General features: G+C 35.2%; 2 protein-coding genes across 2 annotated transcripts; both read left to right on the top strand.

Annotated features, from left to right (window-relative positions):
- The first annotated feature begins 416 nt into the window (after window positions 1-416).
- On the top strand, window positions 417-2,561 carry LOC133785116 (rho-N domain-containing protein 1, chloroplastic). The gene is made up of 2 exons (XM_062224374.1): window positions 417-595; window positions 1,150-2,561. Exons 1-2 carry the CDS (start codon window positions 556-558, stop codon window positions 2,334-2,336), a joined length of 1,227 nt encoding a protein of 408 aa, XP_062080358.1. The 5' UTR covers window positions 417-555; the 3' UTR covers window positions 2,337-2,561.
- An 873-nt stretch (window positions 2,562-3,434) lies between these two features.
- On the top strand, window positions 3,435-19,189 carry LOC133785105 (putative E3 ubiquitin-protein ligase XBAT34). Its single transcript, XM_062224365.1, has 9 exons — window positions 3,435-3,746; window positions 4,074-4,188; window positions 4,317-4,397; window positions 4,518-4,606; window positions 4,698-4,789; window positions 11,271-11,352; window positions 12,080-12,182; window positions 17,464-17,549; window positions 18,393-19,189. The coding sequence occupies exons 1-9, from the start codon at window positions 3,606-3,608 to the stop codon at window positions 19,086-19,088; spliced, it is 1,485 nt and encodes a 494-aa protein (XP_062080349.1). The 5' UTR covers window positions 3,435-3,605; the 3' UTR covers window positions 19,089-19,189.
- Window positions 19,190-22,071: the final 2,882 nt, after the last annotated feature.

Below are 22,071 nucleotides of genomic sequence, written 5' to 3'. Positions count from 1 at the left end.
TATATAGAAGAGATATAATGTTGGAAATATATAAAGTTATTTTATAAGTCTAAATTGATAATTAATTTTATCATAAATTTTTAATATTTATATATATAAATATATTTAATATTAACACAATTATTATTGTTTAGAAGCAAATTTTCTAAAAGTATGATCAACATATATTATAATTTATTATAACGTAGAATTTATTCATTTCATGACAATATTGGGAGGTTTTACTTTATATATATATATTTTTGGGAGTGATCCATTTTTTAAGAATTAAGCATGTCCCGGGTCGGATCCAACAGTACCTGTCCGCGATTTGCCGCCTCAAAACAAGAAAAGGGCAGACTACTCTCCCAATTTTGCCCTTATTGAAATTTTATATTACCTAAAATGTCCCTTATCAATACCTACTATACGTTTATATTTTGTAAATATATAAATATACTTTTTCAGCTGACCGTAACTTTGAGAAAACGAAGAAGAAGAAGAAGAAAGCATTAGCTTCAGAATGCAAAACCTTCACTAACCCCTCGAAGCTCGAACGGCTATTCATTCGGACCAATGTCGCAAGCCGTGCACCTCGTCTCCAAGAGCGTCCCAGGTAAGTTTCTTCCGCTCTACGCGCTGTTTGTTTGGTTCTCGAGAAACTGTGGGAAAAAATAAAACATTTATATTCGGAAGCTTCGGTGTTTTTGTTGTAGACCTTGGGGTTGAATTTCACGCTTTTTAGATTCCATTTTGGCAATTTTGGTTTATGTATTTTGCTGGACACCAAACAGGCGATGAGGGTTTTGGATAAAATTTGCCTATAAAGTCATATAGTGTCAGGGTTATATTTTTAGCTTTTTATCTACAATTTGTTTTGCTTTTATTTGTCTTTCTTTTGAAAATGTAATGAAATGATTATAGGAACTAAGGTAGTTATGTTGCCTGCCATTTGTTCGATGAAATGCTTCTGGGTATTGTGTAATTTTTAATGTTTTGTAGAAGTTTAGCCTTGCCCACAATGTGTTTGCTAAATTGTTTTTAGACAATTTCATCTGCCAAGGGTTTTAAGAACAAAATTTCCTCTTCACAACTGGGAGTGGGTGGTTGCTGCCTTTAAAAGTTTTGTTTAACATTTTGGATTTTTATTTTCATTTTGGTTTATTGCAGGCTATGGACTATCAGAAGGTGAAGGTCTCCTTAGTCCAGGAGTTTCACAAAAAACAATCACCTTGAATCCTTGCTCTTCTCGTTTTTGTTATAGCTTCCATTCACAGGTCAATGTTGGACCACTTAGGTGTGCTTCTGTGGGAGCATCTCATGTGTGTAAAGCAAGTTCTGGTAGTTATAAGAGAAACCCAGATTTCTCTAGGCAAAACAGGCAGGGCTTCTCTCGAGGCAGGAATAGGCAAAATGAAGACAGGGACAGTTTTGAAAACCTCGACGACTCAGACATCGTTGCATCTAAAAATGGGCCGTATTTTTCGCTCTCAAATTCTTCTAAATTCCAGGCTACTGCAGCTCCTGGACCTAGAGAAAAGGAGATTGTTGAGCTTTTCAGAAAGGTTCAGGCTCAGCTTCGGGAGAGAGCTGCAGCTAAAGAAGAAAAGAAGACTGAAGCAGTGCAGGGGCAAGGTAAAGAGAACGAAACTGTGGATTCCCTTCTCAAATTATTAAGAAAGCACTCAACTGAACAATCTAAGAGAGGTAGCAACAGTGGGACCAGCAAAGAGTTCATGTTTGATCAGCAAGTACAGAATGGCCAATACAATAGAGGAAAAAGCATAGGCTCGTTTGATTCAATCATCAGTTTAAAGGATGATGTCCAGGAGCCCAATGCCTCTTTTACAAGAGAGCCCAATGCCTCTTATACTAGGCCTGTGTCAAACTTTCAACGCAGATCTCCTGTCCCTCGGATGAAATTCAAGCCCACTTATTCTGATGACAAACCTGTCAATTCAGTGCCACATGTGAATTCAAGTGGGAGAGGAAAGAAAAATCAGGTTGAGGCAGTTCCTAAATCTGAGTTGGAGCTGGAATTGGAGACGGAGTATGAGCCAGTGACCGCTGACCATGATGATGAGTCCGACTCGGACCTTGAACCAGATGAGCCAGAGATTATTCAGTTGTTAGAGGGTGAAGAAGCTCATATTGATGAGCCTGAGATTGTTCAGTTGTTAGAGGATGAAGAAGCTCATATTATTGAGGAAGAGGATGAAGATGAACAGGTTCAGAGTGAACAAGAGGATTTGAGTGGCTGGAAACTACCTGAACTGCGGGCACTAGCCAAGTCTCGTGGTTTAAAAGGGTATTCAAAAATGAAGAAGGCCGAGCTTATTGATTTGCTTAGTGGTTGAACCTCATGACATGATGCAAAATCCATAGCAAACACACCGTGCCTCTCTGTACTTAGTTAGATGGACCTGAGACTCATTTTTGTTGTTGTTTTGTTTTCAATTTATGTTGTTACCTTTGATGTATCAGTGTTCCCTTAACTTTTCAGGACTTCTAAAGTAATTTGCTAAGATTGAGTATACCACACCAAAATAGGCAAAATCCTTTTCTGGGGTCACTTTGGATCATTATCATTTTCAAAATAGAATTCTACCCTATGGTTGTGTGTTTCATAAAATTTTTGTTTTTGAATATTTTAAACACAAAAATAGAAATATTATTTTATTTTTGTTCTTTTATTTTTAAAAAATAAAAATATGTCTGCTAATTATTTTTGTTTTTAAAAATAAAAAATAATAAACGCGTTTAATAATTTTTATTTTTAATTTTTGTTTAATAATATAAGGTGTTGATTTGAAGAAAAAAATTTTAAAAGTAAAAAATTATAATTTTAAAATTTAATACATTTTAATTAAAATTTAAAAAATAATAAATAAAAATAGATTTATCGAACCTATTTTATATTTAATTATTAAAATTTTAATTAAATAAATAAAAATTTATTTTTTAAAGTGTTACCAAATTTATATAAATTTTAATTTTTAATTTTTTTAATAAAATAATATAAATAGTTGTCTCATTACTTATTTGGACAATTTTGGTCAATATTTTCTCAACTAAAATCACAAATAATTTACTAAATTAATAATCCAGAACAAAAATAAAATTATTCTAGTTAAAAACTGTATTATTATATTCAATTTTTTCTTTATCAAAATTGATTTTATGATTTTATTTTACAAAATATAAATCTAAACAGATAACAGGATAAAACACAAATTAAAAAATATGAATTGAAATATAATTATGCATTTTCAGATTGAAATATCCATATTCTACTATTAATTTAATTCAATTCAATTAACCCAAATAACGCGCTAGTGTTGGATTAACAAGTGCAAATTTGATAATAAGCTATGTTTTGGGTACAGATGGCAGCCTGTGATTGGTTGACTAGTAATTATCTTACATTATTTTTCTAGTGGCCAGAGATTAGCGAAAGCTGAAGGAAAAAGACACACACAAATCCCGCGAAGGAGACACCTTCTCTGTTAAGCTTCTGAGCCTGTTGGGTCTCGACTCTCCTTTAAATTTGATTATTTTCTCAGCTCTTTTCATTTTCTTTCTCTTTCTCTTTGTTGGGTTTTTCGTAAAAAAAGGAAAAAGGATCGATGGGCCAAAGTCTTGATTCAATGAGGCAACCGCAACAAGAACGACAACGTTCCAAAGCCGAGTTGCTCTACGATGTAGTCGCTGCTGCCGGCAATGTCGACACCATTAAGGTTCTCTTCTACGAGGGTGCCAGCCTTGAGGTAAAATAATTAATGCTACAATTGGGTTTTGATGAAAATTTGGATTGAACCCAACATTGGAGAAAGAATAATGTTACAAAGTACGGCTTAAAAGAACAATAGACCGCATGGGTATGCTTAAAGTTGTAATTTGACTGAAAACTATGAAAATTTCTCAACATGGGCTTGCCTGAAAATTTACTTGAGAATTTAAAAAATAAAAAAATAAAAATTTTGATGCTATTATGGTATGGTTATATGATTGAGGGAAGCATATCAAAGTTATATTCAATTGTTTCTCTCTGTTAATCTGGAGAAAGTTTTGATCTGAGTGGTGTTTTGAAACAGTGGATTGATATAGACGGAAAAAATCCTCTGATTGTGGCGTGCATGAACCCCAATTTGATTGACTGTGCAAAAACCCTGATTGAGTTGGGGGCCAATATTAATGCTTACCGTCCTGGTAAGTTTAAAGATGATACTTATTCTAATAGATTTTGTCACTAACGAGCTTGTTAAGTATACGTTAGAAGACTTTGTTTTTAGCTGCATTATAGATACTTATTTAAGTCTTCATTGTATTCTGACAAGGTCGTCATAATGGTACTCCTTTACATCACGCTGCAAGAAAAGGCCTGGAAAGGACTGTTGCATTACTTCTCTCCCAGGGAGGTATGTTTTGTGTAATGACATGTCAAAGCCTTATTGCTTTCGTATATTTTTTGGGTTATGAAGGGTGAAGGTGAAAACATAAGTTTCGAAGTGTAATCAGTTTTCTCATTAATGTTACAGCAAATGCTTTAGTGCGCAATGATGATTGTCAAACCCCACTTGATGTTGCTAGACTAAATGGGCATGCTGATGTTGTCCGGACACTTGAGGTATGCTCACACAGTGTGGAGCATTGTCCTTATTCTTTGATTATCAGTAGGTTGTTACATGACCAAATTTTGCTTTCTTTATTGCTTTCAGAATCATATATGCTATTTCTCCGGTTGGGTCCGGGAGATTTACGGTCCAGGTTTCCTTGGAGCGCTAGCTCCACATCTGTTATCAAGAAAAATGTGTGTATATTGCTTTCTTTCTTACTTACTGTTCTTTTGATTGTATCCTCATGTTATCTATGTTAGAATACTGTAATCTGAATTTAGCCCTAATTAATTCAAGAGAATCAAACAATAAATAGCCAAAGGTTAGCGGAAGCGTACCGGAGTCTATTGAATCGCTTGAAAAAGGGTATGATCTTCCAATTTTGCATCAAAACCTTTGAAGCCTTATTTTCCCGATGATGGGGATTCAGGGTTCTGAAAAATACGATACGATGCAAAAATGGGGACCATTACCCATTATATTACCAACTGCCAAAGGAGTTAGTAATATTTATTAACTATTTCTAATTTGGCCCCTCATCAAATCAGAAATTGTCTAATTGGTATCCACATATTAAAATCATGACAAACATACCCTTAAGTCATAAACTTTATTCCAAAATAGACCACATAAATTTGACTTATTTTATTTGATGACCCAACACACATTTTATATATACAATTGTGACCCCAATAAATTTCTAACAATCTCCCACTGGGCCACATATTTATATATATAAATGTGTTAACCTTATTGAGCTCATAACTTTGTCATCATAACCATAGGCATATGCAATCTCGTCCATTAACTATATTAACATAGGATCAAAGCGATTTTCGTTGTATCAATCACAACTAAACCCATCAATGGTCACATACATCAACATAGCCAAATGACATAGATCAATCATGATAATGTGGTATGAAAATTACATGCATGGTGATCTATTCATGTCAATTTTCAATTGGTCCTACTTTACTTTATAGAGATCAAAACTTTAGCTTAATGTACAAAGTGAAATAAACTTAATAACATAAAGTCTGATCAGAAAAATATCTAAATACATAAGTTTCATGAAACTAATAAAACACAAAGGATAATAAAGACAAACTCCCACTGAATCTAGATATCCTCATACTCTAAAACACCCATACGGGCAGTGTGCTCACGAAAGACCTTGGGTGGCAAACCCTTAGTAAGGGGGTCTGCAATCATGGAGTTTGTACCTAAGTGTTCTATACAAATCTGTCTACTCTGTACCCTTTCTTTAACAACAAGGAACTTGATGTCAATATGTTTTGACTTCGTCGAGCTCCTGTTGTTGTTGGAATATAATACAGCTGATTTATTGTCACAATACAACTTAAGTGGTCTTTCTATTCCATCCACAATGCGCAGCCCGGTGACAAAATTTCTCAGCCATATACCATGGTTGGATGCCTCATAACATGCAACAAACTCTGCTGCCATGGTAGATGAAACTATGAGTGTTTGTTTTGCACTCCTCCATGATATAGCTCCACCACCTAACAGATATATGTAACCTGAAGTGGATCTCCTACTATCTTGGCATCCCGCAAAGTCGGAGTCAGAATATCCAATGATCTCAAAGTGATCTGACCTCCTATATGTGAGCATGTAATCTCTTGTTCTCTTCAAATATCTCATAACCTTTTTGGCTGCTTTCCAGTGATCAATTCCTGGATTGCTTAAGTATCTGCCTAATACTCCAACAATGTACGCTATATCCGGACGCGTACAAACTTGAGCATACATTAGACTCCCAACAGCTGAAGCGTAGGGAATCTTTTGCATTTCTTGAATTTCAAGGCTTCCTTTAGGGCATTGCTTAAGAAAAAAATTTGTCTCCTTTAACGACAGGGGTATCACCTGGTCTACAATCTTGCATGCCAAACCTTTTGAGTACTTTATCGATATAGCTCTTTTGTGATAATCCAAGAATACCCCGAGAACGATCTCGATGTATTTGAATTCCTAAAACAAAAGAGGCATCACCAAGATCTTTCATCTCAAAATGCTTAGATAGAAATCTCTTGGTTTCGTGCAATAAGCCTATATCATTAGTGGCAAGCAATATGTCATCGACATATAGAACGAGAAATATGCACTTACTCCCACTAAACTTGTGATACACACAATCATCAACATCATTTATCTCAAAACCAAATGAGAGAATCACTTGATGAAATTTGTGGTACCATTGACGGGAAGCTTGCTTGAGTCCATAGATGAATTTTTTTAATTTGCAAACCATATTCTTGGGTCACCACACACAAAGTTTTCTGGTTGCTCCATATAAATTGTCTCATCAATGTCGCCATTGAGAAACGCTGTTTTAACATCTATTTGATGTAACTCAAGATCAAAGTGAGCAACAAGTGCCATTATTATCCTAAAAGAGTCTTTCGATGAAACCGGAGAGAAAGTCTCTTTATAATCAATGCCTTGTTTCTGAGTATAGCCTTTTGCTACAAGACGTGCCTTAAACCTCACCACATTACCATTTTCATCCCTCTTGGTTTTAAATATCCATTTACAACCAATTGGTTTTACACCTTCTGGTAATGGGACAACTTCCCAAACTTTATTGTCTTGCATAGACTTATTCTCTTCATTCATGGCATCATTCCACTTTTGAGAGTTGGAACTTTTCATGGCTTGATGAAAGTTGATTGGATCATCTTCTATCATTCCAATGTCATCCTCATGTTCTTGAAGATACACTATGTATTCATCTGGATTAATAGCATTTCTTCTTTCTCTAGTGGATCGTCGCAAAAGCACTTGTTCTTGAGGTTGTTGAGTTTGTACCTCTGGGGTTTGATTGACTATGTTTGGTTGCTCTTGATCTAAAACTTGATCAATATCAGGATTGGAATCCTGAACATTGTCAAAAGCAACTAATGGAATAGAAATCAACTCATCTTCAAGAAGAGTGGTTGATTGTAAATCCTCCTCAAAAACAAAGTCCTTAACCGTATTTCTCCTCCCAAACTCAATATCCTCAAAAAACTTTGCAGTTCCCGTTTCAAATATATTCTTTACTTTGGGATCATAAAACTTGAAACCCCTAGATCGCTCAGAATATCCAATAAAGTAGCTGCTCACAGTTTTGGGTTCCAGCTTCTTTTCATTTGGCCTATAAGGCCTAGCTTCAGCTGGACATCCCCAAACGTGAAAGTGATTAAGACTAGGCTTTCGCCCCGTCCAAAGCTCATAAGGTGTTTTTGCAGCTGCTTTAGTTGGTACCCTATTCAAAATGTAGGCTGCTGTCTTAAGTGCTCTCCCCAGAGTGATTCTGGTAAGGTTGAATGACTGATCATACTCCTTACCATATCTTTAAGAGTACGGTTTCGTCTTTCAGAAACACCATTCATGCTAGGAGATCCCGGCATAGTGTACTGTGGGACAATTCCACACTCCTCTAGATATCTGGCAAAAGGTCCTGGATGTTGTTCACCTGATCCGTCATATCTACCATAGTACTCACCACCACGGTCAGACCTGACTTGCTTTATTCTTTTGCTAAGTTGATTCTCAACTTCAGCCTTAAAAGATTTGAACACGTCCAAGACTTGAGACTTTTCATGAAGTAGAAATAGGTACGCATATCTCGAGTAATCATCTATGAATGATACAAAATATTGTTGACCATTCCAAGAAGGTGTAGGAAATGGCCCACAAATGTCCGTATGTATCAACTCTAAGATGTCCATAGCTCTTTTCGCACCTAATTTCTTTGTTTTGGTCTGTTTGCCTTTGATGCATTCAATGCAAACATCAAAGTCTGAAAAATCAATTGAATCCAAGATTCCATCAGACACAAGTCGCTCAACTCTATTTCTAGAGATGTGACCTAACCGTTTGTGCCATAAGGAACTTGATTTTTCATTATCTATTTTACGCTTAGTACCACGTGATTCCACATTTAAGGTTTCATTATAAGAAGCAACGGTGCCAAGCAAATATAAGTTGTCATAAACCATAAGAGAACCAGTTCCAACAGTATTTGAATTAATAGATAAACTAAAGCAGTTGTTTCCAAATGAACAACAATAACCTAATTTGTCCAAACAAGAAACAGAAACCAAATTCCGCCTAAATGATGGTACAACAAAAGTATCTATTAAGTCCAAATAGTAACCAGTACTTAACAACAACCTAAAATGCCCTATTGCTTCCACATTCACCGACTTGCCGTCTCCCACATAAATGCTTCTTTCAGCATCACTTGGCTTTCGGTAACTCAGGCAATCCTGCATTGAAACACTGATGTTAGTAGTAGCACCGGAATCTAACCACCAAGTGTTTCTTGGTACTGAAGCTAAATTTACCTCAGAACAGACCAAAGTAAGAAATGTACCTTTCTTTGCTCGCCATGCAATGTACTTAGCACATTCCTTCTTCACGTGTCCTTTCATGTTGCAAAAGAAACAACCACCATCGTTGTTGGCTTGAGTTTGTTTCTTATGTGCTGGACCCTTATCATTAGCAGCCTCATTCTTCCTTTTCTTGCCCTTATCTTTAGAGGTGCTTGCCAAATGAGCACTTTCAGTCTTCTCTTGCTTCAATCTTTCTTCCTCTTGAACACAAAATGAAATGAGCTCATTAAGAGTCCACTTCTCCCTTTGACAATTGTAACTGACCTTGAATTGACTGAATTGTGGAGGAAGAGAGATAAGCACTAAATGCACAAGCAAGTCATCCGAAAGCTCAAGCTTTAGTGCCTTCAACTTTGAAGCAAGGTGAGACATTTCCATAATGTACTCCCTTATGTTTTCCTTGCCCTTAAACCTCATGGAAATAAGTTTCTTTAAAAGAGTACTTGTTTCCGCCTTATCGCTTTTTGCAAAGCGTTTCTCAATTTCAGCAAGGAAAGTTGTGGCATCGGTGACCTCCTCGGACACCGCACCCCTAAAAGCCTCAGGTATGCCGCGCTTGATGATCATAAGACTCATGCGGTTTGAACGATCCCACTTCTCATAAATCCTCCTTTGCTCGGAGGTACTAGCATCTGTAAGAGAAGCAGGTCGATCCATCCTTAATGCAAGGTCAAGATCCATGCAGCCAAGAACAATAAAAATGTTCTCCTTCCAGTCCTTAAAGTTACTACCATTAAGGACCGGCACTGAATTAAGATTAGCAGATACAGTAGCAACAGCTGAAAATAGAACAGTACAATTACATAAATAACATGCTCATATAAGAATCCAAATAAAACAATAAATTCAAATTATGGTTAATCCCATCTCAAGATACCAAACACATCATTAATATCAAGTCTTTGGACAATAATATTAATTGTAAGCGGTACTCTTGTTATAGCGATCAAACATTGACAATAAATTATGTCAAATAATATGCAATCTTTGGACTAACATATTATTCACACAAAAATACATTATAATTGTCACACATTTATCACCATATGTATGTATGAAACTCTGTCAAATATTAACTTACCTTTGGGTCAGTTAATAAACACATGAATTACATACACACAATTATCTTAATATTTTTATTAAATTAATCTACACAAAAGAGAGCACTTTGGTGATATTTTGTTTCAATTAATTTAACTAAATATTAAATATCCTTAATAAATTCTAAAACCAAAATTTGAATTAAATTGTTACTATATTATTTCAAAATTAATAAACTGTATATAAGCAATTCCTCGTATATAAAAAAAAAATGCTTACTGTATCATATTCTCCTCAAATATAAGCAATTGCATTACAGTATCAATGGAACCAATGATTGTTTTTTTTTTTTTTTTATGATTACTTTCATCTTTCATATATATATATATATACATTAAGGAATCCTTTGTAAAAGGATACTGTAAAGGATTGCAAATAAAAAAAAATTCATACATATAGGGCATGTAGTCGACAGATTGTAATCGGCAGGTAATACATATTCATACATGTACATAGTAATCGGCAGACTGTATATATTACTTATACATATATATATATTCATGATTAGCAAAATCGCATATGAACTAATAAAATATATATATATAAAGGATTGCAAAAATAAATTTTATGGAAGATCAATACTATCATTCTCAAGAATTAATTCAGGGATGCTCTGATACCAAATGTTAGAATACTGTAATCTGAATTTAGCCCTAATTAATTCAAGAGAATCAAACAATAAATAGCCAAAGGTTAGCGGAAGCGTACCGGAGTCCATTGAATCGCTTGAAAAAGGGTATGATCTTCCAATTTTGCATCAAAACCTTTGAAGCCTTATTTTCCTGATGATGGGGATTCAGGGTTCTGAAAAATACGATACGATGCAAAAATGGGGACCATTACCCATTATATTACCAACTGCCAAAGGAGTTAGTAATATTTATTAACTATTTCTAATTTGGCCCCTCATCAAATCAGAAATTGTCTAATTGGTATCCACATATTAAAATCATGACAAACATACCCTTAAGTCATAAACTTTATTCCAAAATAGACCACATAAATTTGACTTATTTTATTTGATGACCCAACACACATTTTATATATACAATTGTGACCCCAATAAATTTCTAACAATCTATAGATGCGTAATTGTTTCATCAAGCAATAAACCAATGTTTTGTTTTTATGATACTATAATTCACATGTAAGTCAATTATGTCAATTGCAGTTGGGTTGTAGTTATTCCTCTCGGCCCCAATAATCGTGCAAGGCTTCTAAAGTTGGAGCTTGCTGTATATTCTACTTTAGAGGTAAAACTGTGTGTTTAAATGGGTGTTTTTGCTTGGAGTATTATAATTTGAACTGCTTGTACGTGCATGTCATTTTTATTCCCCGTACCGATTCTGTAGACAACCTTCATGAGATATTTTGGTTTTTGAGCTGTATGCTTATGTCTACTTGTTTGCATAGACAAAATTAAAGGTATTCTGTGCTTAGTTAATTTGTCAGTTCTCTCCAATATGTGTTGGAATTTGACCATGTTCATACCATTTTTTTCTTTTTCAATTTTCACTGTAATCTAACTCTGGTTGTAGCAGTATTTTTGGACAATGTTCTATATAAACAATAATCTTCATCTCCTTTCGACTAGGAGAATGTAGTGAAATTTGGGGGATGCTTTGTTGTTATCTCTTGACCGGCACCTTGGTTTTTGGGATTACAAGAAAAGTTCATGTATCGCCATTCCTACTCCTTCGTACTATTACTCTTGAGCTTTATGATAATGCGTTGATTTTTTTTTTTACGCATTGTAGCTATGTTGCTGCTTTCTCTTCCATGCTAGTAACTTGTTTTAGTAGAAAATCACAAATTGAAATTATGAAAATGTTGCCACCTGGCAATACTAAAGTCATGTCCTGAGATTGCTTTGTACTCTTGAATAATTAGAATCTTGAATCTGTTTTGTGCATTCATACTTAAAGTCATCCCTTATCATTCTGTACATTTTTAATGATGCAACTATTGATCTGTTGACAGGATGCCCAGCCTTCCATGGTCATTTCTCTCTGGAAGTCCCGAATTGAGAAACCTAATCTGAATCAAACAGATCTGACACTCACTATATCTGATGATTCTACAAGTAATTGCTTACTGCTCAAACTCATTTCTTGATTTTTTTTCAAACTCATGATTTCTATTTTAATAGAAGTGCTAGTTGCTAAGTCGATGCTGTTAAGAAAATGAATACTATATTTAGATATTCCTATATTAAGAGTTATTAATATAGCTTTACTAAAATAAGGAAAGGCTTATATTAATTAGTATATATAGGACGACTAAAAAAAAAAATGTGTGGTTTATATGGTTTAGAAAAACCTATAAATTAGTTTTATGTATTCATTCTCAAATATCCCAAAAACAAAAAGAAGAAAAGCTTAGAGAGAGAAAAGCTTTTGAGAGAATTTTTTGTGAGAAAAAAATTCTTGGGTATAATTGGGGTGTGGGTTGTGAGAAGTGTTGTAAACACTTTGTGTATTTTTGTTTCTCAGTTTCAGTAAAAGAATTGCAGCACATTTAGACATTTTTTTTTTGCGTGTGTTATTTCTGCTATTATTTTTATTCTCACTAATCTGATTCATAAGAAAATTCGCGTAATTTTTCCCAACAACTGGTATCAGAACTTTGGTTAGAAATTCTACCAGAAAGTCAGATTTGAGTGGGAGCAATGGCTGCAGATGAAGGAAAGCTGAAACTCGAGAAGTTCGATGGCGCAGATTTTGGATTTTGGAAGATGCAAATCGAAGACTACCTATACCAGAAAAAGCTTTATCAACCTCTCTCAGAAAAGAAGCCAGAGGGTATGAAAGATGAAGATTGGAATCTTCTTGATAGACAAGCCCTCGGAGTTATTCGATTGACGTTGTCTCGCAATGTTGCTTTCAATATAGCAAAGGAAAAGACCACGGCGGGTCTTATGGCAGCACTCTCTAATATGTATGAGAAGCCATCAGCCTCAAACAAAGTTCATTTGATGAGGCGATTATTCAATTTGCGGATGACGGAAGGCTCATCGGTAGCTCAACATCTAAATGAACTCAACACCGTCACAACCCAATTGAGTTCAGTTGGAATTGAGTTTGACGAAGAAGTACGAGCATTAATACTTTTGTCTTCTTTACCAGACAGTTGGAATGCTACAGTCACAGCTGTGAGTAGCTCATCAGGAAGCAATAAGTTAAAATTTGATGATGTTCGTGATCTAGTTCTCAGTGAAGAGATCCGACGGAGAGAGTCGGGTGAATCATCAACCTCTTCAGTATTACATACAGAGTCAAGAGGGAGAAATTCAACTAGAGGGAATGGCCATGGAAGATTGAACTATCGAGGTAAATCCAGAGATAGGAGGTCCAAATCTAGGAATCCCAATAATTCCCAGAGCTCGAAGACCATCGAGTGTTGGAATTGCGGTAAGATTGGACACTACAAAAATAAGTGCAAGAATGCACCGAAAAGCCAAGATGGGAAGGCAGAAGCAAATGTTACTTCTACCTCAGAGGGTGATGATGCGTTGATATGCTCTCTAGAGAGCAAGGAAGAATTTTGGGTGTTAGATTCTGGAGCATCATTCCACGCTACTTCAAAGAAAGAATTCTTTGAGAGGTATGTCCTTGGAAACCTTGGAAAGGTATACCTTGGTGATGATCAACCTTGTGATATTGTTGGTAAAGGTGTGGTGAAGATTAAGTTAAACGGGTCTGTTTGGGAGCTGAAGGATGTCAGACATATTCCCGACCTAAGAAAAAACTTGATCTCAGTAGGGCAGTTGGCTAGTGAAGGCTACACTACAAACTTCCATGGTGATAATTGGAAGATTTCAAAGGGTGCAATGACGATTGCTCACGGCAAAAAGAGTGGTACTCTTTACATGACAGTAGGGGCGTGTTGTTCAATTGCAGTTGCAATAGGAAATGAAAATCCCAATATGTGGCACCAGAGACTAGGCCACATGAGTGAGAAGGGGATGAAGCTTATGCATTCGAAGGGGAAAGCTTCCAAGTCTACAGTCAATTGAGTTAGATATGTGCGAAGATTGCATACTTGGAAAGCAAAAGAGGGTCAGCTTTCAAACAAGTGGCAGAACCCCAAAGAAGGAAAGGTTAGAGCTGGTTCACTCTGATGTTTGGGGACCAATGACCACTTCATCCATTGGTGGGAAACACTACTTCGTGACTTTTATCGATGATCACCCTCGGAAGGTATGGGTTTACTTTCTGAAGCATAAGTCTGAAGTGTTTGAGGCTTTCAAGAGATGGAAAGCTATGGTTGAAAATGAGACAGGTCTGAAGATTAAAAAGCTCAGAACTGACAATGGTGGTGAATATGAAGACAACATATTCAAGAAGTTTTGTTATGAGCACGGAATCAGAATGGAGAGAACCGTGCCACGTAGACCTCAACACAATGGAGTTGCTGAACGCATGAATCGAACGTTGACAGAAAGAGCCAGAAGCATTCGTATACAATCAGGTTTACCGAAGCAGTTCTGGGCAGAAGCAGTCAACACAGCAACTTACTTGATCAATCGAGGTCCATCGAGTCCATTAGAGTACAGAATACCAGAAGAGGTATGGAGCGAGAAAGAGATAAACCTATCACATCTAAAAGTTTTCGGTTGTGTAGCTTATGTGCATATTAGTGATCAAGGGAGGAATAAGCTTGATCCCAAATCTAAGAAATGCATATTCATCGGCTATGGCGAGGATGAGTTCGGCTACCGTATTTGGGATGATGAAAACAAAAAGGTGATTCGTAGTAGAGATGTGATTTTCAACGAAAGAGTGATGTACAAGGATAGACAGAAAATTGATGCCAACGATTCAAGACATAGTAAGCCAATATTTGCAGATGTAGATTATGTCCCTGATAGTTCTGTGACAGAGTCGATTGAGACAAGTCCTCAGCAAAAGGAACTTGTTGGACAAAGCGGTACGCAACAGTCTGACGCAACGTTACCTCCTACTCCAGCTCCTGTATTGAGAAAGTCTTCTCGACCTCATGTGCCTAACAGAAGATATATGAACTATTTGTTGTTGACTGATGAAGGAGAGCCTGAATGCTATGATGAAGCATGTCAGACTTGTGATGCAAGCAAGTGGAAGCTTGCCATGAAAGACGAGATGCAGTCTTTGATTTCCAACCAGACATGGGAACTAGCTGAGTTACCCATGGGTAAGAAGGCACTTCACAACAAATGGGTGTACCGGGTGAAGAAAGAACATGATGGCTCTAAGAGATATAAAGCCCGATTAGTAGTCAAAGGATTTCAGCAGAAGGAAGGAGTTGACTATACTGAGATTTTTGCTCCTGTTGTGAAGCTTAATACTATTAGATCAGTGTTGAGTATTGTTGCCATTGAAGATCTTCATCTTGAACAGTTAGACGTGAAGACTGCATTTCTTCACGGAGACTTGGACGAGGAGATATACATGCATCAACCAGAAGGTTTTTCAGAGAATGGGAAGAAGAATATGGTATGCAAACTTAAGAAGAGTTTGTATGGCCTAAAACAAGCCCCAAGGCAGTGGTACAAAAAGTTTGACAGTTTTATGCACAAGGAAGGCTTCCAGAAGTGCAACGCTGACCACTGCTGCTATTTCAAAAGATATAGAACTAGCTATATCATTTTGCTACTTTATGTTGATGATATGTTAGTAGCAGGTCCAGATATGGATGATATCAGAAGGTTGAAGCAGCAATTGTCAAAAGAGTTTGACATGAAGGACTTAGGTCCAGCAAAGAAGATTCTTGGAATGCAAATCACAAGAGATAAGCATAGAGGGATTTTGCAGTTATCTCAATCAGAGTACATCAAACGTGTTTTGCAGAGGTTCAACATGGGCGATGCCAAGCCAGTCAGTACAGCGTTGGCAAGTCATTTTCGCCTATCCAAGGGTCAGTCCCCTGAGACAGAGGAAGCCAGAGATTTCATGGCTAAGATTCCTTATGCCTCAGCTATTGGGAGTTTGATGTATGCGATGGTTTGTACAAGACCAGATATTGGACATGCAGTGGGAGTTGTTAGTAGGTTTATGTCGAATCCAGGAAAAGCTCACTGGGAAGCAGTGAAGTGGATTTTGAGGTATCTACGAGGCACCACAGATAAGTGTTTGTACTTTGGAAAAAGTGAATTAAAAATACAAGGCTATGTAGATGCAGACTTCGGAGGTGAAGTCGATCACCGGAAAAGCACCACGGGTTATATATTCACTGTTGGAAATACAGCTGTTAGTTGGATGTCTCAAATGCAAAAGATTGTAGCTTTATCCACTACAGAGGCTGAGTATGTAGCAGTGACTGAAGCCAGTAAAGAGATGATATGGCTTCAAGGTTTGTTAACTGAGCTAGGATTCAAGCAAGAGAATAATGTTTTGCATAGTGATAGTCAGAGTGCGATCCACCTGGCAAAGAATTCAGCATTTCATTCTAGAACCAAGCATATTGGACTTCGTTATCATTTCATCACATCTTTATTGGAAGATGAAGTGTCAATACTGGAGAAGATCCAAGGAAGTAAGAATCCAGCAGATATGTTGACAAAGACGGTGACGATTGAGAAACTGAAGTTGTGTTCAACTTTAGTTGGCCTGCAAGAGTAACAAGAACGAAAAGCTCTGCTGCATAGAGTAAAGTGTGAAGACAGATTGAAATCAGTCTTCAAGTGGGAGATTGTTAAGAAAATGAATACTATATTTAGATATTCCTATATTAAGAGTTATTAATATAGCTTTACTAAAATAAGGAAAGGCTTATATTAATTAGTATATATAGGACGACTAAAAAAAAAATGTGTGGTTTATATGGTTTAGAAAAACCTATAAATTAGTTTTATGTATTCATTCTCAAATATCCCAAAAACAAAAAGAAGAAAAGCTTAGAGAGAGAAAAGCTTTTGAGAGAATTTTTTGTGAGAAAAAAATTCTTGGGTATAATTGGGGTGTGGGTTGTGAGAAGTGTTGTAAACACTTTGTGTATTTTTGTTTCTCAGTTTTAGTAAAAGAATTGCAGCACATTTAGACATTTTTTTTTTGCGTGTGTTATTTCTGCTATTATTTTTATTCTCACTAATCTGATTCATAAGAAAATTCGCGTAATTTTTCCCAACAGATGCTCCATTATTGCTGTCTTTTGTCATTACTAATGAAAATGAGTTGAAGAGGTTTCCATATTCAGGACTTGCTAAGCTTCTTGGCTATAATTTTCTAGTCATTTGAGGTGAATTTGTGGATTTAAAATGAATTATTGGACAGTAAAAAAAAATTGATGCTATAGAGCTGCACTCTTCCATTGTTCCTTTTGTTTCTGCTCTTTGTACATTAATTTGAGGAGTTTCTTCTTCCATTAATCCCATGTTTTATTATCAGAATGTCGGCTTAAACTTGCATCTGCCATTCAGGGTGATAAGCAGCAAATTCCGTCATTATATGCAGCATGCCAAGGAACTTCTCAGGTACCATCAAACCCGGATATAGGACATATTTTATCTTTAGGTGCTTGCAGTTTTTAAAAAAATATTTCATCTACATGGCACATATTTAAAAAAATTATTTGTTGGTAATTATTTTGGGAAGTGGAAAAGATGTGTTTATTTGCACCTTTGAAATACCATATGCGAATCATTATTGGTGATTTTGTACAATTTTCTTAATTATAAGACTTTGTTGTTTAAGCGTTTTAATGAGGATTTATTATGGAGGCAATACAATAGTTTATTGTTGCAGAGCTACGTGTATTCCTATTTGGGTTGTATGCATTTATTTTGTTTTATCATGTGTATTACACTTTGTATTTACTTTTCTTATTAATAAGAGATATTGTGTTGGATGCAGTTTTTTGCTTTCGATTTGTGTTCAACCTAGTTGGGATGCTTCTCTTTTAGCATACTCCTTTTCTACTCTTATTTCTTCTATCAAACATATAAATATATATATCTACCGGCAGATTTTATGTAGGAGATACATCTTTTACTATTCAATATTAGATATTTTGTGGAAGGCAAACTGACTTTGCATTACTTTGACTTCATTAACTGCTGATCACTCGAAGTGTTTACTATGTTAGTTGTCTGCTGATATGAATATCTTAATTTCTGTTATGTATTTAGCTCCCTGGAAAGGGAAGGGAAGGGAAAGCTAATATACATTAGTAATGAAATGATTATATAGCAAGTACAAGGGATTTAAATATTGTAAAGGTCTATTTAATACCTTGTGCTTGCTTCTTGTATAACTTTAGAAGGCTAGACATTCATTAGAGTATGTCTTGTTTAACAAAGGTACCGTGTTGTTTCAAGGTTATGTACCCCTCTGTTAATCATGGGACCGAGAATTCGGTTGCAGCTGCAGAATTGGCAACTTCGTCAAGTAACTCTGTTCAATCTGCATCTGGGGCTACACCAATGACTCCTAATTCTCATCGGACTCCTGAAGAGTCCAACACAAATGGTTGGGGAAAGTCTGCGAGCAATGACAGTCACAATGAGTGGGGTCCAGTTGTTAGACCTTCGAAGGCAAACACTAGAGGATGGATGGATGAACAAACTAAAGATGACTACAATGGTTGGAGCGTCAATGATTCTAGACCACTTGGAAATCGAACTAAACATGCTCAAACTAATGAGGAAAGTACCTCAACTGGGCACATTAATCAAAGCACTTATGCATCAGTTCCATCAGCTCCATCTGCTCCTCCTATTCCAGAGGAGCATTTATTCGAAGGGCCAATCCATTATCCATCAATAGATCTTTCCACTGATGTTTCTACTCAACCTTTAGACAATGAAGCTAATTCATCAAATGGGAAAAAAGATGGAGGCGATTCTTCTTCCTCATGTGTGATTTGTTGGGAAGCTCCAATAGAAGGTGCGTGCATTCCCTGTGGTCATATGGCTGGTTGCATGTCTTGTTTGACTGAAATCAAAGCCAAAAAAGGTGTTTGTCCAGTATGCCGATCCGTTATGGATCAGGTAGTAAAAATCTATGCTGTTTGATGATTAAAATTTGTATATAACAATCTCATATTCTTATAAAATTTTGATTCATGAGCTAGTTATTTAACATTCAATAAAAGTTTGGTTGCATAGAACATCAATAGCAGTGGAATTTCAGGGTTTATTAATTGGAACCATGCTTCTTCTCTGTACTGTCTTAGAATGCTTCATCAGCTATTTTAATATATTGTTCAATTCATACTAGCTTTTCAACTTCAGATATTACAATCAACAACCAAACTTCTCAATGGAAACAAGTCATAATAAAACCAATTAGCCCCCAAACCTTAAGACTAAATTTTTTTTAGGAAGGAGAGAGAATAGAATGAATTGAGAGTTTAGGAAGGATGGAGATGATAGTTGCTTTCTTTTATGTTGTTTGATATTAGGGGTGAAGTTGAAAAGATGGAGAGGAAATTAATTATTAAAATTATTATTTTATCTTTTTAGTATAAATATTTATTATTTTTCTTAAGGATATATATGACATTTACATATTATTTTTTGTCTTTTTCTTGGATCGGATTGAATTTTTTCGCTTTGGAGAGAGAACTTCTCCCTCCAGCTGAACCAAATGATTCAATCTCTCTTTCCACTACTCTCCCTCGACCCCTCTCCATCCACTCATCTCTCATTCCTTTTAAGTAAGTACTTTACATGCATTAATCGATAAGCTTAGGTTTTGTTGTTGAAGAAAAAATAAGATTGAGGTTGACATTGGAAGATGGAGATGGCTATTGTGGTGGTGAGTTGAATGTGCCCACATTTTTCTTTTCTCTCTTTGAAATTTAATATTTCCAGTTACTACTGTCTTGTGATGTGACCAAAAGAATACCAGGCTGCTGCCTAAAGAGACTTTTGGCATAAGATGTTTACTTACTTTTTAAGTGTCAAACAGGACCCAACACTTGCATTTCCATTGACCCAACCCAACCCTTTTTACCAATCAAATGGGGCAACCTGCACATGGGTTGCTTTAGAATCTAAAATTTATCAGATGGGAATTCTTTGAACTTGCTACTATGTGAATAATAATGCTATATAGTCCAACCTCCAATGCATGAAAAAGATAGTGAAAGAAGTAAAGCTTTAGCAAGTGTTGTGTTGGTGGTATATGATTAGATTCCAATGTATACTATGCTATATTATTATTATATCTAATCTATTATACATTTTTCATGAACCCCTTTATGTTCTTTTCTCTAAAGTTATACAACCCCAATATGGGGAACATACCCTTTTTCTCTTCTTTATTAAATCTTGTCATTTAAAACTGGTTAACATGGCGTGTACGGCAAATTTAGAATCCCATTTGAAAAGGCTAATTGTTTAGTTAATGGGATAAGAGGTCAACTGATTATGCTGTTTTGATGGACTATGTGTTGAGACTTGAGCTATTGTTTTGGGTCAACAAAGCATTTTATCACTAAAAAATGTATAGTTTGGGAAGAAAGTTGGATAAGAAAGAAAACCACAATTGATATAGTAAAACAGGCTATTAAAGATATGCCTGATTTTATTTATTTATTTATTTAATGAAAAAGAAAGGAACATCAAAAGTACACTAGCCAATTTCTGATTGAGTTGTCACTAACAATACCAAATGACATTAATAAGAATCTTACGAAACAAGGATTGCCACTTTAGGATATTGAAGTAACCAATTGATAATTAAAATAAAGGATAAAAAATTGACTTCCTAGTATAATATAGTAGTGTTTTAAATTTATCAGAATAAGAAAATAGGAGTTTTTTTTTTCTCTTGATCATTAAGTCGTTTAAATTAAACAATAATAGTAGTGATAACAAATGTATAATACTTTTTTCTTTTAATTATTATGAGTATATGCAATATTATCCTTGAATTTGTCATTAAATAGCGTGTATATTCATAAAAAAAACAATATAAATTTCAAAATTTTACAATTTAGTTACACAAAATTGATTAAATACTTGTAAATATATTTTATTTAAAAAAAAAATTAGAGTAAAAAATAGTACTTGAACAAAACTACATAACCTTTATTAATAATGCAGAACTCCACTGGAAAAAAAAAGTGTGCCTTATTTCACAAAAAAACATCATAAAATAACCAATGAAATCTATATATATTGGGGATGTATATCCTTATAAATTATATTTTATTTAATTAAATATAACATTGAGACCTGCGAGCCAAAATATCAAAGTTGAAATCTAAAAAAAGATTCGAGATCTAAGTGTTACATGCAATAAAGTTTGAGGACCCAAGTGCTATTTAACACATAAATACTAATGATCTTATTCTCTACTATAGAGTATATAGAGTTATACACATGTGTATATACAATTGTATATAATATTTGTTTAATTTTTGGGTGGAACCTGAGGTTGTCTAGTAGAAGTTATTGTTATAGAGTTGTCAATTTAGAAGTTTAGGTACTAGAAAAGGATAAGAGAGTAGAGATGGACCAGTTGAGTGTAATGCATTAATTGAGAGTGGGGACAATAGGAGGACCTCTTGGCTCTTAGCCTCATTTCAACATACACTATGTGTGTAGCTCTTTGAGACTAATATCCATTTTAAGGAAGGTTGGCTTGGTTGAAGTGTTGAACATTTATTTTTAATTAAAGATGTGAAAATTATGACTCAAATAAAAAAAATCTTTTCTTTGGAGATATCTAACATTTTTTCTTGTCTCTATATGAAAGTTGGTTCTAACTCCTTTATTACCCATGAGGAAAATCAAGTGGCTAATACATGATAGTTTTGAGTTTTTTTCTTCCATTGTAATTGTTCGTTGTGTTTTCATTAACGATGATTTGATGTATTAATATAAGAGATATTTGCGGTAAAAGTACTAAATTATTATGTTTGTAACACTTAAGTACTTAAGTTATTTTGTTGCCGGTGAAAGTACCTTCCGTCCAAATTTTGTTACAGCCGTTAGTTCCAACCGTTAAGTGTGTTTGTGCCATGTTGTTGAAATTACTAAATTAAAT

Source organism: Humulus lupulus, chromosome 1 (assembly GCF_963169125.1).
Source record: "Humulus lupulus chromosome 1, drHumLupu1.1, whole genome shotgun sequence".
NCBI lineage: Eukaryota > Viridiplantae > Streptophyta > Magnoliopsida > Rosales > Cannabaceae > Humulus > Humulus lupulus.
The sequence above is the reverse complement of the archived record's forward strand: the minus strand, read 5'-3'. Positions and strand labels throughout refer to the sequence as shown.

What these genes read in the sequence shown, in the direction of transcription:
- LOC133785116 (XM_062224374.1), top strand. Translation starts at nt 556, where the DNA reads ATGTCGCAAGCCGTGCACCTCGTCTCCAAGAGCGTCCCAG. An exon ending in CGTCTCCAAGAGCGTCCCAG is followed by an intron (nt 596 to 1,149) that starts GTAAGTTTCTTC and finishes GGTTTATTGCAG; the next exon opens with GCTATGGACTATCAGAAGGT.
- LOC133785105 (XM_062224365.1), top strand. Translation starts at nt 3,606, where the DNA reads ATGGGCCAAAGTCTTGATTCAATGAGGCAACCGCAACAAGAACGACAA. An exon ending in TATTAATGCTTACCGTCCTG is followed by an intron (nt 4,189 to 4,316) that starts GTAAGTTTAAAG and finishes TATTCTGACAAG; the next exon opens with GTCGTCATAATGGTACTCCT. An exon ending in ATGTTGTCCGGACACTTGAG is followed by an intron (nt 4,607 to 4,697) that starts GTATGCTCACAC and finishes TATTGCTTTCAG; the next exon opens with AATCATATATGCTATTTCTC.